We start from the raw sequence: 18,934 nt of genomic DNA on the forward strand, positions 1-18,934 counted from the left end.
GCAGGATCAGCACCTTGGAGAGCTGATCAAGACCTGATAACTGTGTTTATGAGTCTTTACATGATTCAAATCAATCATAATGGTTTCCATACTTTCAGCAATTAAAACCCTGCTGATTTGACCTGTTACTCCATGACTGAACAAAACGATTTTAAAGAAACCAAAGCTGTAATTAGAAAAGTAAACCTTTTCAAAAACAAGAAATTTGCACACGAGCAGATCCGTTGCCTCTGCTGAGAAACGCTCTTTCCTACTACTTGGCAAATGCGCCGTCATAATAGCAATCCGCCAAGGTGCAAGCGCACCTGGCTCTTAAAGGGAATGGGAGATGACACTGTATCGGTTTATTGCATGTTACGCCGAAAACACACCCATGATTAATTAGGAGACTATGGACAACCCTTTTGAGCCATGTGCCTGGCGCAGTGACCATTTTTTCCGCCGTTAAAATAGTATAGTCCATAAAAAGTGGGTTTGTACACACCCTCAATGCAAGTGCGCCATGCGCTTCAGATCGTTGAAATAGGGCCCTTAGTCAACCTCAACTTCAACAGATCAGCCTACAATATGAAAAAATAGTGTAATTGGTTCACTAGTTTCTAAACAAGGAACTGCATTTTAAACGTGTTAGTTCAGGTCACTGTCAGCACATCCTATCTGATTGAGTCAATAAAATCTATCTGTTTTGTCTAGGAAGGCGCCCTCCGATCTTGGTAATCATGGTAATGCTGATTTACCCTTTATCAGAGAGGTTTCTGCTTTCCCCAAACATCACTGCGGGTACTTGAGTCTCAAGGAGAAGAAAAAAATGTCTCTTTTCTACTTAAGAATTACAGTGTGACCTCAAGGCCCAGGCTTGACCCAATGTTTAACCCCTAAACATGGAAAATTTCCTAACAAACATCTGTTGCACAAGCGTGTATTACCTGCACACAGAGAGATCACACAATCATGTGCTTTTGAGCAAACCACAGAGACAAAAATCACTTCCTCGTTCACACTCACTACTCCCTAATAGTTACTCAATAGTTACTCACTAGTTTAGGGGTAATTTCAAATTTCAAAACCTCACTAATTATCACATATTGGATATAGCACTGGATATAGTGCTGAATTGTTAGAGTGCAGATAAAGGTCAACTCTGCGTTTTCACTCTTTCTAAAAAGAAGAGGAAGCAAAGTGATGAATCCCCACATCCCTCCATACCTCATCTTTATAGTTGCCTGTAATCAAGGTGAATAATAAAGTCACATTCTAAGGATAGGCACAAACAAGCTAGTTAATGATTAGAACTGAAAAACTGAAACCGAAATACTGTTTTTTTTATTTTCTGTTTTGGCACATGACAGAGTTTTAGTGTTGGACCCCTAACACTGAAAACTCCCCGTAAAGTAAAACACAAACTGCCAGAAATCAGTTTGCTTTTGGCAGTAAAAATCCCATTAAAAGTCCCCTTAAGGTTGTTTTTCAAAAGATGACAATTTTTGCAAAGTCATAATAGATCATTTCATTTCTCACAAGTCATGTGGCCTTGAGGCTTCGCATAATGACCCACGTATATGACCTGAACGTCTGATAGAGACACATGCCTTCAGTCATGAGGGAACAACATTTCTCGAGTTGAGTCAGAAAACACCATGTCATCTAAAAAGGTTGTTTCTGTTTTAACCTCTGCCAAAGTGGATTTGGTTTCTATCTGAATGCTCATATTGGTCTTTTGTCTCAAAAACCTTCAACTGATTATGATACTTGGTGTATGGATACATACAATTGAATTGCACGTCTTTGGATGATGAACTTAGGAAATACCCCGAAAAATGTGATTCTTTATTATACAACGTGAACAACTGCCAATGAATTATACTTCATGCACATACCATTTCTACCATCAGACAAATATTGTATTTAGAGACAAGATGTTCTCACTCCCAACTCGTCACATACCAAAGCTTGGTCAGGACCCCGTGGCGTCACTTTTTAACGCACTGGGTATCCCTTTAGCGTCATTTTCAACGTGCAGTATCATGGCAGTCACTGTGCAAAAATATTTTATGGTGTGACAATGTGGTGGTTAAGGTCTGGTTAGGTTTAGGCACAAAAAACACTTGGTTAGGGTTCATGTTTTGGGTTAAAATAAAAAATAAAATAAAAACAGTGAGGTGGTCTTGAACCGTGCTCTCTGCTGATTTCCAACTTTCCGCCAACAACGTCGCAAGCCACCCACATCATCTTTATCCGATTGTGCAGATTATGATTATCACTGTAAATTGATATCAAAAGAAAACTTTTTAAATATTAAAGCAAACTACAAGATGATAGCAACTCAAACATAATAAGATGAAAGAGAAACAACATATCGCTCGTGAAAAGAAAAACTGACCTGAAAAAGAAAATAAACTGTATGAATCACTTTTCTTTTCATTTTCATTCACGCGTACAATTTGTCTCTGCAAACAAACATCAAACATCCACGACAAAGAGATAAAAATCACACACACACATTTGATAAAAAAGGTGCTGCTTAGCCTGTACTGTATATACATCCAGCAGACACTGAGCATTTTGTATTTGGAGTAAGTTTAGCAATGTTTTGGGGGGAATATCTGACTCTTCAGCTGCTAAATGCTCCGCTGTGTTCACTCTGTTTGGCAGGAAGCGTACAGTCTGTTAATCTAAGCTTTTTTGTTGAAAACAGCGAGGTTGATGAGAGCGTTGAGAGTCAACCAAAACATTAAAGTTTCCGGGCAGTAAAACCAAAACAATGAGCTGAAAGATGCTAAAAAGCTCTGCAGACCTGAGGGAAACTGCAGAGTCGGGTGATAATTGTCTGTGGGTTCATTACTTTGAGTCATTTGAGCCATTGTTGACACAGACGACATGCCCAAACTAACACCACACTGAAATTAGAAAGAAGTGAAAGCTGCGTAAGATAAACTATTTCACATAGTAACTGTATTATACTGTATACAAAGGTCAGAACAACCCCCCAGGGACAAAACCTACCATCAACAACAACCTTATCTCACAGTATCATATGTACTGTTGCCAAAGGTAAAACTGTTGCTTGTTTACAGAACATCTTCTAATCTTTCTGGGTCAGCAGTGGGAATCAAAGCTCAACATCTCTGCAGAGCCATGACAAGTGGAAGAGAAATGAGAAATGCAGCGCGGTCTATATGACTCATCTGTGGCTGCTGATAGCGAGCACGTGGCCTCGTAACCTCATTGGGGCCTCTGGTCTGTCCGTGGATCCACAGTCCCATGACTACCCTCTGCTGCACACGTGAAGCCAACATAAACACACCTACACAGGTCTGGGTTTTTTTTCCTCAAATCTCCCGCAACTAAATTTGTGAGAAACACATGATAACTGTATGCATAAATACCGCAGTGCAGATGAATAATATCAGTCTGAGTTAAACAACTTAAGAGGCAAGATGAAGATCTGCATCCTTTTCATGTTCGGGATCCTGTTCGTCCTCACTGACGGTAAGAGAGCTGTGTAAACGGTTACTAAACATTTCTGTGAAGTACTTATCAGGCTGTTGAAATGAACATTTGACATAATTTATTCGGGTTTTAAAGGATGATGGAAGTCACTTATAGCTACTGCAGACGTTCTCAGCTGTCCATCTCTAAACATTTTTCCTGTGGAGTTGTGTTCTTGTCTGAATGGAGAAACATCTGGAAACAGCATGTTGTACATTAATAAGACATTAAAAAATCTATTTACGGGTCAGTAAGCTGTATGAGTCACACGGCAATACGTGGGAATTTTAAAGACATTTACCCCTTGAACTCTAATTTGTCCTTAAATGCTCCCTTGAGTAGCACAGGAAAGCAATCCACACTGCATTGCCATATTGAGCATACAAATTAGCATACCCATATTTTTGCAGGTTGTAGCCAATTTTATTTCATATAACGAGTACATGTGCAACGAGTGGAGGATTGCTGATCATTTTCCAAATAATGCTTTAGTCTTACTGAAGAATCAGTACGTTTATAGTCATTTATTTCTATTCACATCTGCCTTTTCTTGTTGTCACAGAAGCACAGATTCAAATGAAAAGTCTGTGTTGCATTATTACACCACAATATGGTAGCTTAAATGAAGACATGATGCTCAGTAATGAATTTCCTTCATGAACGTCCCAAGTCTGGATGGATCTTCAAAATGTAGTGAAATAAATGGAAACCAGTGGCTGTGTGGAAAGCTGCTAGTACAGTTTACTGTGGTTTAACCTATAGCTAAATAAAATCTATTAATCTCTAAATTCAGACAGTGTTTATTTAGTGTAAACTGTGCATTTAGTGTCTTTGGATTTGAATTGAATTTTAACTGCAGTTTAAAATAAACTTAAAAGAAAGTCCTTTTTATTGCAGGTTTCACAGTGTCTTTATGAAGATCTTGTCAGAGAAGAACCTCCAATTATACTACATGGCCATCTAGTATCTGATAATTAATACATAATGTACAGTATACATGATATTTTAGTTTTAACTTGCTGGTTTGAGTTGAACGATCGCTGACTGTTTTACTCTCTAAAGTTCACTTGAACTCAGCTAATGACGAACTTTTCAGTCTTAAGTAACAACTTGACCCCCTGTTCACCATCACTCATAGTATTTGATTTTACAGTGAACCAGATGACAACTGGGTGAAAACAGAGGATGTGCGCACCATAATCATTTCACAATACCAAGGCGGGTGATGAGGGCAAGCAGTTAGAACATTGTGTTGTCAGTATTCGATTCATAGATTAAGGGACGTGTGTTTACTGTGCAGTATCAGTGAACTGTTATTACTGCATTTTTGATAAACGCTTAGCTGAATATATCTTATGAGACAACATTTTTGTCAGCATAAGCATTTTCTTATGGCAGCACAAAAATATTTACAAAACACTGGAGGTGGAAGTGAAACCATCTGCATGAGCATTTTAAACCACAACCGCAGCGTGTTGAAAGATTGTGTTTACTTTCACAAGTGATTTCTAAAAAGTTTGACAAGAGAGATTAGTCTCTATGTGGTTTTTTGATTGTTTAAAAATTGTGACTGAGTGTCTGTTGATGTGCAGGAATGCCGCCAATCAGCAGAGACTACAACACGCGCTGCCGGTGCCTGCAAGTGGAGTCGAGGATCATTCCTCCAGATAGTCTGAGGAGCATCAAGCTTCTTCCTGAAGGGCCCTACTGCCCAGTCACAGAGGTCATGTAAGTGTCCTCGAGTTGAGATCTTCATCATCAGTTAATCTTCCAACAATTGTCTTGAAAAATGGCCATCGCAATTTCCCAGAGCCCATGGTGAAACTGCTTGTTTTGTCCAACCAGCGAAAACCTTAAAATATTCCATTTAAATTCAATTTAATACACAATTAATACCCTAAAAATTCATTCTTAACCTTGGAAATAGAAGTTTGACACTGTCCTTGAAGCACGAAGCATATGAGATGCAGTTGATTAAAGGAAAGGTTTTATTGTAATGAATTCAGTTATATTTTTGATTCATAATCTTTACTTTTATCAATTAATTGATTGATTGTTATCCAATAACAACTACTACACCTTGACAGAAGAAAGAGCGGCCTGTTAAAGAGCTTGTTTCACAGTTTGGACAGCTGCTACCAACAGAATCATGCCTGTCAGCCAAGAATAATGTCATGATCTCACTACTACTGCAAACGCAGAGACTTTCCATCATCACTAGATGATGACAGATGACAGAGTGGATAATTGTAAACATTAATACAGAATACAGAAACAGAGATACTATTTGTTCTTAATATTATGAATAATATCAGGGTTAAAAGGGTTTGAGTTGAATCTTTTACTGGGATTTGGTTCTTGGGAATATCTGAGCTAAAGACAAACACACAGGCAGTGGTTTTAAATCACAGACTCCCAACTGTATTGAGCAACACTTTGTAATATTCTCCAAATGCACAAAATGTGCATATTGTGGGTTATTTTTTTCAGTTTTGGCCAATTTTTATCCCTCCATCTGAATTATATTCTGGCATCGTGGAGAGGATTTTAGTCTCTTAAACCAGTGGTTCCCAATCTGGGAAGATGTTTAAAGGGATAATAAAGGATAAGATATTTCTGTTACACAAAATTATGTTTTTTGTTTTTTTTTTTCTTAAACTTCTCTATTTTTCTTGTTAAATACATACATTAGCTGTTTAGGGCTCTAAAAATCCTTTAAATGGAAAGGTCATAGCAGAAAAAGATCAATTTTCAGTTGAACTGTTCACACTTCTTGTCATGAAGGGTCACAAGTAAACACTGCTTCATTTTAAGGGTCCACAAGCCAAAAATATTAAGAACTACTGTCTTAAACAACCCCTTTAAAACGTGCCTGCTCAGAACATATACATGTATAAACTGACAAACGTATCAATTAAAACGACATGGACTTAATAAATTAAAGAGGTACTGCACACTAAAACATGTTTTTTGAGCTGTAAACTAAATTATATGACTGTACTATGATGAATGGCCAGCACATCAATGCATCAATATTGACGTTGTCACTAATTTTGTCAATATCTGCATTTCATGTGTTAAAAATGGCTCAACCTGTCATCTGCTTTTCAGTGTTGCCAGCTCATTTTTGAGGGAAGTTGCTACAGGCAGGTCATTTTGTTGCTAAAAGTTGTTAAAGGATGTGATGTCATTGTGTGATGGCGTCATGATGTAAAATTGCATCATTACGTAGAATACACTATGACATTACTATACAATTGACCGGTCGGTCATTTCAGCAATGAAACGTGAAACGTGTTAGTGTCACATCCTGCCTGAACTTTGTGTGCTTTTTGGTCTTTTTATGTTCTTGTGGTCTTTGGGGTTTCCTGGTTTGCACTTCTGTTTAGTCATTGGGGTCATGTGGGTTTTCTTGTTAGGGTTTGGGTGGTGAGTTTGGACTGCCTTTTGTTGTTAGCCTGGTGTGTTGTATACTTTAGTTTGGGTTAATGATGGTTCTTGGACAGGTTGGTGTTGGTTGTATTCAGAGTATTGTGTTTTCTGGGTTTTGGTTTTGTTACTGTGTTTCCCTTGTGTGTTCATGTACTCCTCCTCACCTTCCCTGCTTCACCCTCATTAGCCCTGCTCTGCTCTGTGTCTTCCCCACACCTGCCTTGAAACAGTCTCGTCAGCCCTGCCCTGCTTCCTGTGTTTCCCTCAGCCAATCACTCCCAGCCTGCCCTTGTGCCTCGTCACCTGTTCCCCATTCCCTGATTAGTTTAGTTTGTATTTAAGGTCTGGTTTTGAGTTGAGTCTTTGTTGTATCATTTGTTTTGTTTCGTCTGCCAATGATTTTTTTTCATCAAATCTGCATTCCGACCTCTGCGTTTGGGTCCACTCCTGCTTTCCCCAACCTGACAGTTAGTTTAGATGTGTTCATTTATTATCACATTTTTATTTGTAAAAGTCATATAAACACAACACATTTGTTATGATCACAGAGAAATCATCGGGATAGAAAAGACCGTGAGAATTGTGTGTCTGAACCGACAACACAGACATATCTACATTGCCTCACTGTAACATGCGTCACCTCTGCGACCAACTCTTAAAGATCCCCTCCAGACATGTTTTAAGACATATAAAAATACTCTGCTTGGAACAATATCGAGTGTCTAATTTGGTTTTTCCACATAAAAAGTATGTCTTCACAGAAGATGTCTCCTATTTCACTGGTAAGTCAGTTTTCAGTGTTTGTGCACTGGAGGCTTCAAGTTGTCACATCACACCTGCGTAAACTGAATATTACATAAGGATTGGCTCCTCTATTTTCAACAGATGAATGTGAAAACAAACTCTGCACGAACATCATTCTGCACAGTGAAGCTCAAACATCCAAATGTACGAACAAGAGGAAAAAACTTCTTAGCAATAAATGATCTTTTACTTTGCCGTTTACTTATTGCATACAGTAGGCTGCCGGATGCACAGATAGAGGAGAGACACTCTCCTCAGCCGGGTGCGGTGTCGCAGCGTGTCGCCGTTTCCTGCATCTGTCGTTTCAAATAAAAGCCCTCTATGCACTCTTGCAGCCAGGCAGACAGACCATGTGTTGTGACCGAGTGTGTGACGGAGAAAATAATTTTTGTGTCATTTAGATGGAAAAAGTTGGCTGCTGTTAAAATCAGCCCTGAAAAGCTGAGGCCAATGCTGATGTAGAGTTGACCGTTTGGGAGTCATGAGATTTATATAAATGGCAGAATGATAACAGCCACCTCCCCCACCCCCATGCTCATTTTCAAATATATGCTGATTGAGAGAGACAGTTTTAGCTTTAGCAGCCTCAGCGGTGCTGGCTGGGTGGAGGAGGTCTCTCTGTCTGTGACTCTCTGCAGGAGGAAAAGCTGCTGGCAGCCACAAAAACAACAGTAATAGAACAGAAACAGAAATCCTCCTCGCTTTTCGCCCTGCAGCTCTGCAGGAACAGACAGCTGGATGGTTAAAGAGCCACAGGACAAAATATGAAATGACTTCCATTTAAATGTAGTTGCTCTGTTTGTCTTCCTCTCATCATTATTATTATTATTATATGCCTCACACAGCCGCTCCCACTTGCCCTCTCACTTTTTCTCTTGTCTTTTTTAAAATGAGCCAGGAAACTCACAACAAAGCCTAACATATGAAGAGAGGTGTCCTCTCCTCTCTCTCATGGCAGGGTTGTACAGCTCTGACCATGACATGCAGTAGCAGAGCCCAGCAGCCCCGCCGCTGCAGAGTGGAGCAGCTTGTTGTTCGCTTGTTTATTTCAAGTTTATTAATAATAAACACGTCGCATGTCCAAATTGCACCACATTTCAACAGTGCACTCCCTTCTTTCCCCAGTAATGCACCTGCCAAGTGTGAAGTAGATCAGATGGACGGTTCTCAAGAAATGCGAAGGACAAATATACAGACAGACAGACAGAGAGACAGAGATTCAATGCTTCATATAGAGAGATTCTGGCAACAACAACAGCAGACAACAAGTATTTAGCCTTTCTCAAAGGCTCAATACGACACGCAGATTTACATAATGTCACAGAGTAAGCGAGATTTGATGTGTCAAAATTGAAAACAAAGATAAAATAGAAATGTTTGTTGTTGGGAGCCAAAGAAGAACGAGACTGCGGAAACCCTGGTGTTCATATTCTGTTTTACTGTCTTATATCTTACGTAAGGCACTTTGATTTGGCTTGTTGGTGAAAGTTGCTATACTTGCCTTTGAATCAGTACTTAATAAATGCAAGTAATGTGAAAACAAATATGAGTAAGTGACAGTGTTTTGTTTCTGGTCAAAAATGTGTTGATGGGCTGAGGTTGCTCTTACATAACTGGACTTTATTGATCTCTGTGGCTCCTCCTGGCCACGGCTCAAATTCTGATCAGTGTTCTTCTGTTTTCGATCAGAGCTGCATTGGCGAGCGGGGAGAAGATTTGCCTGAATCCTCGTTCCTCCTGGGTGAAGAAGCTGGTCCATTATGTTCTGGAGAGGCAGTTACATCTGCAGGGAGAAGCACTTCCCAAGAATCGAGCGTAAAGGGAAGTTGCTGCAGTATAATTAAATCCAGCTTGTGCAACAATGATTCAGATAACTTCTTTTTTTTTTAACTTCTTTTATTTTTATTTAATTGTGGTTGTAAATGAAATGTAATGGGCTTGCTATGTAGCTGAGTCAGTTCTTTGTTTAGAAAGATTGATTGTGTGACGTTTTGTGTGATGTGATACGATTCCTGTGAATTTTGGTCGTACTTGTTCTGACAGGTTTCATGCGTCATTCTTATTGGTGTGTGCAGTCTGGAGATCTCTGATTACAGAAACTCAGATAAAATAATAAACATATTGCCAAAAATAAAACGAAAGTAATTGTTCAAACTTGTCTGCAGATTTTTATAAGATTATACTTTGAAGCGCTTGTTGTTTTCATTAAGTTGACAAGTCTTTGCCTTCAGGCCCCTGGTGTCAAGATACATAAAAGTATATTATTTCTAAGGAAACTTCTATATATCTGGACATGTTTTAATATCCACACAACACTGACTGTTTGATACATCAATAAAAATCAATGACAAAAATGATTATCAGCCTCATCCATAGACACCACATGTTGGTTTGTTTGGGCACTCAGTGAGGATGAGGAGGAGATATTAAATGACAAAGTGCAACGTTTAGTTGTCAGAGAATTCATTGGTAACTATTTTGAGAATCGATAAATTGTTTTTTTTGAAGCAAAAATGTCAAAAATTTGATGGTTCCAGTGTCTCAAATGTTCTCTTTCTCATATATGACAGTTAATTAAATATGTTAATAATATTTTAGACTGTTAGTCAGACGAGACAAACAATCTGAGGACATCTCCGTGACCTCTGAGAAATTGTAAATGCCATTTTTTTTTCACTATTTTTTAACATTTCACAGACTGAGCGATTCATCTACTAATCCAGGAAATAACTGGCAGATTTATTGATAATGAAAATAACAGTTAGTTGTAGGGCTGAAATGATTAGTTGATTGATCAATTAGTCAATCGACAGAAAATTAACCTGCAACTATTTTGATAATTGAATAATCATTTTAGTCTCTCTTTTTTTTAAAGCAGAAAATGACAAACATTTGCTGGTTGCAGCTTCTCAAATTTGACAATTTAAAGATTTTACGTGTCATACGTGATAGTAAACTAAATATCTTTGTGTTTTGGACTGTTGGTCGGAGAAAATATGGCATTTGAAGATTCTCTGACATTTTATAGACTAAACGATTAATCGATTAATGGAGGAAAACAATCAGCAGATTAATCCATAATGAAAATGACTGTTAATTGCAGCCCTATTGCATTTCATTGAATATGTTGGGTTTTTTTTGCAGTTTTAGACCAAATTGCAATATTTTCAGGCTCTGCTCCCTGCTTTAGGTATCCAGTCTGAACTTGACAAACAGCTATGTGGGCGTTCCACCTGCTCATGTGCACAAAAAGAGTCAAGAGATAAGATAGTCTCCTCTCTTCACTCTAATGTGGGAGAGTAAAATTTCACAACTCATTTCGAGCAATGAGGCGTTTAAAAAGAAATTTGAAGCAGGAAATTTGAGCCTGAACAAATACACACTTTGATACCACCTGCTGATGTCTGTCTCAAAGGCCATGGGGAAATGAGGGAAGTGAGACTGTTCTGCAGAATCACTACATATTTATGCTTTTGTTGAATTGTATGCTGGATATTAAATTGGGAGCAGTGTAAACAAATGTTTTTAATATGTTTGAATCTAAATGTGTGTGACAAGGGCCTTTGAGGTTTTAGCATTATTCATGTTACCACAAAGCTAAAACATGAGCTTCACCAGATGTTGAGATTACTGTATGCCCAGATTGTAATACTAATGTTTTTTTAAAATGTTTCCACAGCGTAATGTTTTAATTCATTACAGCTGCAGCATCTGTTTTGGCAACCTGCATCCCTGGTGGCCTCCATCTGGGGACCACATTTGGAAATGAACTTTTAGCTATATTTGGTACAATAAAATGTGCATTGTCCCTATGAAATAAGCAATAAATAAAATAGAATAAATCAATACAAGAGCTAATTACAGTGTAATTTGGGGCCAGACCATTAACAGCTTTACATTGCATTGCAATAATCTGCGGATGGCAACGGGGTGGATGAGTATTTTTAATGTGACGTACTAGGAAAGAAATCAATGTTCCCCAGAGGTAGAAACCACAATAACCTCAAGGGAACCCCGATGTGGATCTGTGTTATTTAGAAAGTAATCCGACTCTGCATAAACAGCTCAGATCCCTCATGCTTTGACCTCCAATTGCTGGTCTCATTAATAATCCTATATACACAAGGGACATTGAAATGAGATCATTCGAACATTAACTAGCAAGGAGTGCAATTTCTTTTCCAAATAAAATTTGGGTGGTGCAAAGATACAAATAAACTGTTTTCAATGACCCTTCTTTGATGTCAAAGCGGTTAGACTGAGGATAGAAAAATAACTGGATATCAGGCATAATTGTTCCAACAAATATATCCGCAATCTGAAAGACCTCTGAAAGACCTCTGAAAGAGCAACAACGCTTCTTGTAAGCCCTTTTACCATAAAACATGCAAGATGATAAGACAGGGGACTTAACAGTCGACTTGTAACAACAAACAATGACTCAAACAAAAGGTTTTACACCAACACACGCTGCCTCTTTCAAATAATTTAATTACAATAAACCTTAAATGAAACAAGAGGAAAAAGAACATTTTCATACCAGGAGCAGTTCTGAAATTCTTCAAAAATCAGCTGCTTGAAGGTCAAAAGTTGGAAACAGATTGTGTGTCGTCATTACATTTATATTAAGAGTTTATTTACAAAAACTAATTAGATGAGCAGCGTTTCAAGAATATATTCTCTGCAGGGAGGCACACGAGTTCCCATTATTAGAGATAATTGCAAACTAAAGACTAGTTCGCAAAACATTAAGGATTTTTGTGCTGCTGTGTCAATTTTTGTGTGCTACCAACATTTAAATTGTCTCTTAAAATCAAGAAAAGGTCTGAAATTATTCCTGAGAAAGTGTCTTTCCCATCAGGCACTTGTTACATTGTCTCAACTCCTATCTGGTACTAAACATGATCCAAATAAAAGAAAAATTGCAGCACATTATTCCATGTGTTTAGTCTGTGTTGGACGTGGAAGGGAGTAATCTGGCGCAACGACATAACCCTTCCCCTGAGGGAACCATGCCTGCAGCGCTTCTGTCCAGCTGTCGGTATCACAGAAAGTCAACAAGATGTCAAAAACTGCAGATAAAGAGAGAGAGAGAGACTTTATTAATAACAAACAACAGGTAAATAAAACAAGAGGAGGGAGATTGTGCACCTTGATTCACTGCCAGGATCTTTGAGTGGAAATTCTTAGTGTTGTTTTTCTTCGTCATGTACTCGTCTATGGGCAGCCTCGCCGTGCGGACGCTGAGTTCTGTGGCCCTCGAGAAGCTCAGCTTCTGCAGGAGAGAAACGGTGAGAAAGAGGCTGAAAGATCCATTGATGGGTAAAACTTTACTATTAGTGGACATCCCATTTATTACGTGTCACGCATGCATTGATACGAGCTGTTAACATTTCAAAGACTGAATGATTGGGCTGTTGGTCGGACAAAATATGGCATTCAAAGATTTTCTGATATTTTATAGGCTAAACGATTAATTGATTAATCAAGAAAATAATTCATTATGAAAATAACCATGTTGCAGTCCTATTGCATTTCATTGAATATGTATTTTTTGCAGTTTTAGACCAATATTTTCAGGCTCTGCTCCCTGCATTAGTTATCCAGCCTGAACTTGACAAACAGCTATGTGGGCGTTCCACCTCCCATGTGCACAAAAGAGGCAAGAAATCAGATAGTCTCCTCTCTTCATTTCGATGTGGGAGAGTAAAATTTCATAACTCCTTTTGTGTACTGAGGCTTATAATAAATTGTAATCTGAGAAGGTGCTTTGAAACCACCTGCTGATATCTGTCCCAAGAGTCAAGGGGGAGCGAGGGAAGTGTGACCGTTCTGCAGAATCACTGTATATTTATGTTTTGGTTGAATTGTGAGCTGTCTGTGTTGTTCAGTTATAATTTGTCATGATGTATAATACCTTCTGGATGCTTTCATCCACAAGACCACCAAGGACGTACACTTTGTCAGCATCCACTGTTTCCAAGGCTGAAATACAACAACACAAAAAAACACTAACAATGAAAATAAAACAGGAAAAAACATTAAATATGGACATATAAATGTATATCTATATATACATATATATTCATGTATATATGTAACATTTGTTTACTTGACTCTGAACTGATTTTTTCCCTATTTTTCAGTTTTGTATTGAGGGTTTCTATTAGTATTACTTTATCTTTGTGTTTTATTGTGTGCAAGCTATATTTAGTAAAGTGCTATACAGTAAAGATGTAGCACTAACTAGTAGTACAGGTTGTAGCAGCAATAACAGTAGTGTGCGCGGACAAATGAACATGGTCAGATGGCTCCCTCTGCTGGCCAAAAGATGCATTTCTCTAAAATGTTTCTGTACATTTCTATTAAATTATCTCCAGCTGAAACATCAAGCACCCCCAAGCTAAAATATTTCATTCACAATATGTTGTTAATTCAAATCCTTCGAACCTTCTTCAGCATCTGGTGTGAGGTAGACGACAGTTTCTGGAGGAAACAGGTCCAGACAGCTTTCCTCTGTTATGTCCATCTGAGAGAGAGAGAGAAAAAGAAATTAAGCTCAGCCAGCTGCTAAATATGCAAACTATTCCTGGTCCAAATTACTGAGGAGGATATGTTGCAAATTAGTGAAAGTATGGAGGCAGTTCTATAAATATATATATGAGGGGTCATCTGGTTTACTCTAATAAATAATCTGAGAGTAATGGAGCTTTTGTTCCTGTTGAAGGCTCAAAAATGATCTTCTTCACTTTGTTTACAGTGTAATTTGCATAAAGTAAATGCAATGCAGTTTTGGTTTTTCTAAGTAAAACAAGACAGCTCTCAGATAACGTTATCAGCTCTTTTTTGTTTCAAATGGACGTCACTGTTATGTATCTTCTCTATTCATCTTTGGCATTAAAAACAGAAATGTATGATAGACCAGATGCCTGCAGACAGGTGTTTCTTTCTCAGGGCTGTCTTTTACTCTCAGAAAAGTTTACTAGTGACATTCAGGATGTGAACTCCAATAATCACCGTGTAGTTGAGGAAGCCTTCGTTCATTCGTATGCACTCTCTGTACAGACGACTGTCCTCCTTCAGGTCTGTCAGGAACAGGTGGAACGGTCGCGTCGCCTTCTTGTTTGATCCGTACAGCCGTCGTAACTGACCGGCCAGTCGACTTATCTCCTGAATCAGACAAACATATCAGACACCATCGAAGGTGGGTGAATAAATGCAGACACGTAAAATATTTTAAATAATTTGACATATATCTCCCATTATTTGAAAATGTGAGGCTGTTCCATAGCTTCTAAATCTTAAAACAGGCTGTTTGAGAGTTGATAACAATGATTTGAGTCTCATCAGACTCCTACCTTGTCAGACATGCAGTCTGTCATACTCAGGTCGACGCAGAGTTTGAGCCCTGTGGACTGAGCCTCGGCTAAACGCTCTTTGGTGATCGCCTTCATGACCCGTTTGCTAAGCTGAGGATTGTCCGCACTTGCACCTGTTTGACAAAAACACAGCAAAGACAGATATTATTCTGGTTATAGAAACTGAAATGTAAATTACTTTCGCTTTCAATCTCCCTAACAAACACAAAGTTATTGTCTTCATTTGATCTTTACCCGACTCGTGCTCACGGTTGAGCTTCCTCCTGTGCTTCTCTTCTTTCCTTTTGCTCTTCTTCGCAGCCAGCTGTCTCTCCCAGTGTCGCTGCTTCCTCAACACATTCCTCTGTTCGTTAGAAAGAGAAAACTCAGATGTCTTCAGATTTTTAGGGAACAGTATTTGAAGACAAGCTACAAAATTAACTGGCATAATGAGATAAACCTGGACTGATTGATCATTTTATATGTTTATTTAAGAAAAACATCATAGGTTTTTAGTTAAAAACTGGACATCTGTGTAAAATTCAGGACAACAGGTTGGAAAATTGTTGACAATATAGTTTTGATCTTGTTTGACAGGCAAGTGAAACAGGTCACAAAAGTTTCTGAAATTACGACTCAAGTGACTAAAAACTAAACCTGCTTTGATCTGTATTGTGTCACTGTGATATTAATGCCTTGAGCGTTTGGTTTTGTTTTGTTTTGTTTGGTTGCAGATCAGACCAAGTCAGAAATCTAATAAGAACATTTAGATGACCTCAGATCATCTGATACTCAGATCATTCATTACTGATTCATGTTTTTTTTATGTGTTGTCTGTTGTTTTCTTTATTTTTATACCACAGTCCTGAGGGAAATAATATTTAATTCTGTCATGTTATAAGAAATAATAAAATACAATCTTAGAAACCTAGAAATACAACACTGTGTAGCTCATCATATTTGTATGTCTTGATTAACTGTGTCTTGTGATTTTTCAGAAACATAATCAATAGATAAACTGATGAATGATATATTATATTTAATATGAGGGGTTAGTAAACTAACTTACTGAATACAGTGCATCTCCTCTTCCAGGTCTGTCTTCCACCACATCAGTCTCCACGTCTATGTGAAGCAGATCCATCACCTCTGAAACTCCATTCAGCTGCATTTCACACATATCTGAGGAAATATGTGTCATTTCAGTCTGCTGCTCCTCTGACTTCAGACGCATCACCTGAAAAAAAAAACACATTATTGTCTTCTGTAAACGTCCAGACATGTCTCTCGGTTTTTTGGCAAAGAGTGAATTATTTAAGGTCGTTTATGTGCTCAACCAGGAATAGTAGATGTAGCTAGTAAATGAAAAAAAACATCTTTATACAGCTTTCGTGACACTTAATATAGTCAACATCATGGAGGTTTTCTTAAATCCACTAAATGACTCACTAAAAGGAAAATTTAAAGGCAGAAAGAGAGAAAACTTTAGGGAGAAATGATCAACATGCCTGAGCCGGTGAGGGAGTCGCTTCCAGTTTGCGAACATGTGAGCGGCGCATGTCAATGACGTCAGAGTAAACAAAGTGGAGGGAGTGGGAGAGGGGATCAATTTAGAGGAAAAGGGGAATAACAGGAATCCGTCAGCAATAAATGGCGAATTTGATGTTTTGTATTATTTGTGTGATGTTTAAAATACATACAAAAACATGCTTGGATCAGCAGTAGTGTGGTATATTACGTTTTAAAACCATTAAAACAACAGAAGAGGGCAGTGTAATACTATTTTTGGGGGGCAAACGTGTCAAAATTAATTTATCACATGTTGCAAATTTAAGTTTGCATGTTGCGGTTTTCGTTGAAATGGTCCTCCGGGCCTTTTACTCCGTAACACTATTCAAAACAACCCCCTTAACGCTTAAAAGCAAAATAAAAATAAAAATCTGCAAATGCTCAGGCACCAACAAACATTATATGGAACAATATAAGCAAATATTTAATTCCAGAGACTCAAAATTACCGAGGGAATTTAATGGAATTTCTGAAAAAATATCTTCTTGTGCTCTTTTTTTTCCTGAATTTTGTCATTTATTTTATTTTGCACAACTTTTCTATTTTTGCAAGTCAGGTTATGTAGCCTAAGAATTGTAATGTGTATAATGTTTCTAATATATATACTGTAGATTTAATTCCATTTACTTTATTTTAATTTTGTTATATTTATTACTGCTGCACTGCTGTAACATGTGAATCTCCCCTCTAGGGATCAATAAAGTCTTATCTTATCTCTTTTTATTTTATCTTATCTTACTTCTGTCTTGTCCTCCACTCATACCATTTGACAGGATGTACTTAAAAGTGTTGACTTAAAATCAAAGTGTTACTAGATATGTCACAGATTATACATTATACTATTATTCATTACTAAAAGCTGAAGAAACTTTTATGGTTTCTCAACACTTTGAACACTTTTGAACTTTTTTACATATTCACTTTCCAGTTATGGCACTACAAACTTTTTTGGAAATAATATCAAATAATTGATACACAGTGAGGAAAAGAGCACACGGTAGAGTAAAACACAGTTCAGTTTTATTACATTAAACTTCTCAATCTCTTTTAAGACTCTTTCCTGTCTTAATTACGCATGCGCAAAGGGGCGCAATTTATGTAAGGTGCGTTTCACTGTAGTTGACGTTAACGTTGACTAAAGGGAAGGTGAGTAACTAAAGGCTGTCATTTATTTTTTTATATATGTATTGTATTACATATAGTTAAATTGCATGTCAAAACGTCGAGCACTGTGGATTTTCCCTGAAGCTGTGACGTTTTTAAACCGCTGACTGAAAGTTCAGTCGGTTGTTGACCGTTGACGTTGTCTGACGTTACGGTTGACCGTTGGTGTAGTTTATTAGCATAGCATTGGTTAGCTAGAGGTTAAGGTTTGTCGGTTGAAAGGCCTGTAAAAGCATTTAGTTGTCTTATCTAGACCTTTGCAAAAAACGTGAGTTTTTCTAAACTTTATTAGGATGCAAAGATGAAAATTTTCACGTAGGTTCAGTGTTGGCTCAAGATAATGTGTCAAGGACGACGCTGAAGTTAGCTTCCGATTATGAGTTAACGGAAAAGTTCAGGGAAACACAAATAATGATATTTAGCGGCTGATTCGCCGTTTTTTTCCACCACTTACACCTATGAAAGAGTGTTAGACATCGTAGTAAAAAGCTTTAACGCTGTATAAACCCACTTCCAAATTTGTGAAACATTTCGTTGCTTATGAAAACAGAAAAAATGGCGATTTCACTGTTTTTCCCCCCCCATCTTGACCACATCAGACCAGGTCCAGATCAGAAACCAATATTTTTAGGCTCTCATTATGTATTATTAGTTATATAGTCAATTGTTACAAAAGCAACCCAGGTATTTTGCAGTGGTGAGATAAACTTGTAAAATATATCGTAGAGTTTTCTGTGAATTCCCGTAACTAAAGCGTTTTCAAACATAGAAAAGTATCCTCAGTTAGCCGTCTTGCCGCGGGATTTTTGGTCATACACAGGAACTAAAAAGAAATCTCGTTTCTAGTCGGAAGGCAAAAATCGGTGCACGCTCGGACTGATGCTAGTCAGCTCTTCCTAATGTTTTATTTTAATTATCTTGTCTTTTACGTAATGTCATTATTTCTATCTCAAATCATTCAAACTCCGTGACCTCAGCATTCAGCCAGTGTACATGTCGTGATGGTTGTTTAAAGTCTCGGCTCTAAAAACAAGAGTTATAGCTCAGCTGTTGTTAGCATTTCAAGCTACCACGCTGCCATGCTGCAACACAGCAACCAATGAGACGCAGAGGAGGGG

At 37.9% G+C, this 18,934-nt stretch overlaps 2 protein-coding genes across 5 annotated transcripts; one reads left to right on the plus strand and one right to left on the minus strand.

Annotated features, from left to right (window-relative positions):
- The first annotated feature begins 3,104 nt into the window (after positions 1–3,104).
- On the plus strand, positions 3,105–10,128 carry cxcl19 (chemokine (C-X-C motif) ligand 19). Of its 3 annotated transcripts, none has more exons than XM_042401490.1 (3): positions 3,105–3,312; positions 5,082–5,217; positions 9,415–10,128. In XM_042401490.1, exons 2-3 carry the CDS (start codon positions 5,084–5,086, stop codon positions 9,542–9,544), a joined length of 264 nt encoding a protein of 87 aa, XP_042257424.1. In that variant the 5' UTR covers positions 3,105–3,312; positions 5,082–5,083; the 3' UTR covers positions 9,545–10,128. The 3 variants fall into 3 exon arrangements, 2 of the variants coding, with proteins under 2 accessions (XP_042257424.1, XP_042257423.1); XM_042401489.1 differs by having other exon boundaries at positions 3,105–3,489; positions 9,415–10,127; XR_006093548.1 differs by lacking the exons at positions 3,105–3,312; positions 5,082–5,217 and adding an exon at positions 7,305–7,703 and having other exon boundaries at positions 9,415–9,502.
- Positions 10,129–12,197: 2,069 nt separating this feature from the next.
- trmt10b (tRNA methyltransferase 10B) lies at positions 12,198–16,690 on the minus strand. Of its 2 annotated transcripts, none has more exons than XM_042401052.1 (9): positions 16,592–16,690; positions 16,153–16,320; positions 15,339–15,447; positions 15,084–15,217; positions 14,743–14,895; positions 14,176–14,254; positions 13,643–13,710; positions 12,877–13,000; positions 12,198–12,797 (listed from the first exon to the last, which is right to left on the minus strand). In XM_042401052.1, exons 1-9 carry the CDS (start codon positions 16,640–16,642, stop codon positions 12,658–12,660), a joined length of 1,026 nt encoding a protein of 341 aa, XP_042256986.1. In that variant the 5' UTR covers positions 16,643–16,690; the 3' UTR covers positions 12,198–12,657. The 2 variants fall into 2 exon arrangements, with proteins under 2 accessions (XP_042256986.1, XP_042256987.1); XM_042401053.1 differs by having other exon boundaries at positions 16,533–16,610.
- Positions 16,691–18,934: the final 2,244 nt, after the last annotated feature.

The sequence above is a fragment of the Thunnus maccoyii genome, chromosome 22 (assembly GCF_910596095.1).
Source record: "Thunnus maccoyii chromosome 22, fThuMac1.1, whole genome shotgun sequence".
NCBI lineage: Eukaryota > Metazoa > Chordata > Actinopteri > Scombriformes > Scombridae > Thunnus > Thunnus maccoyii.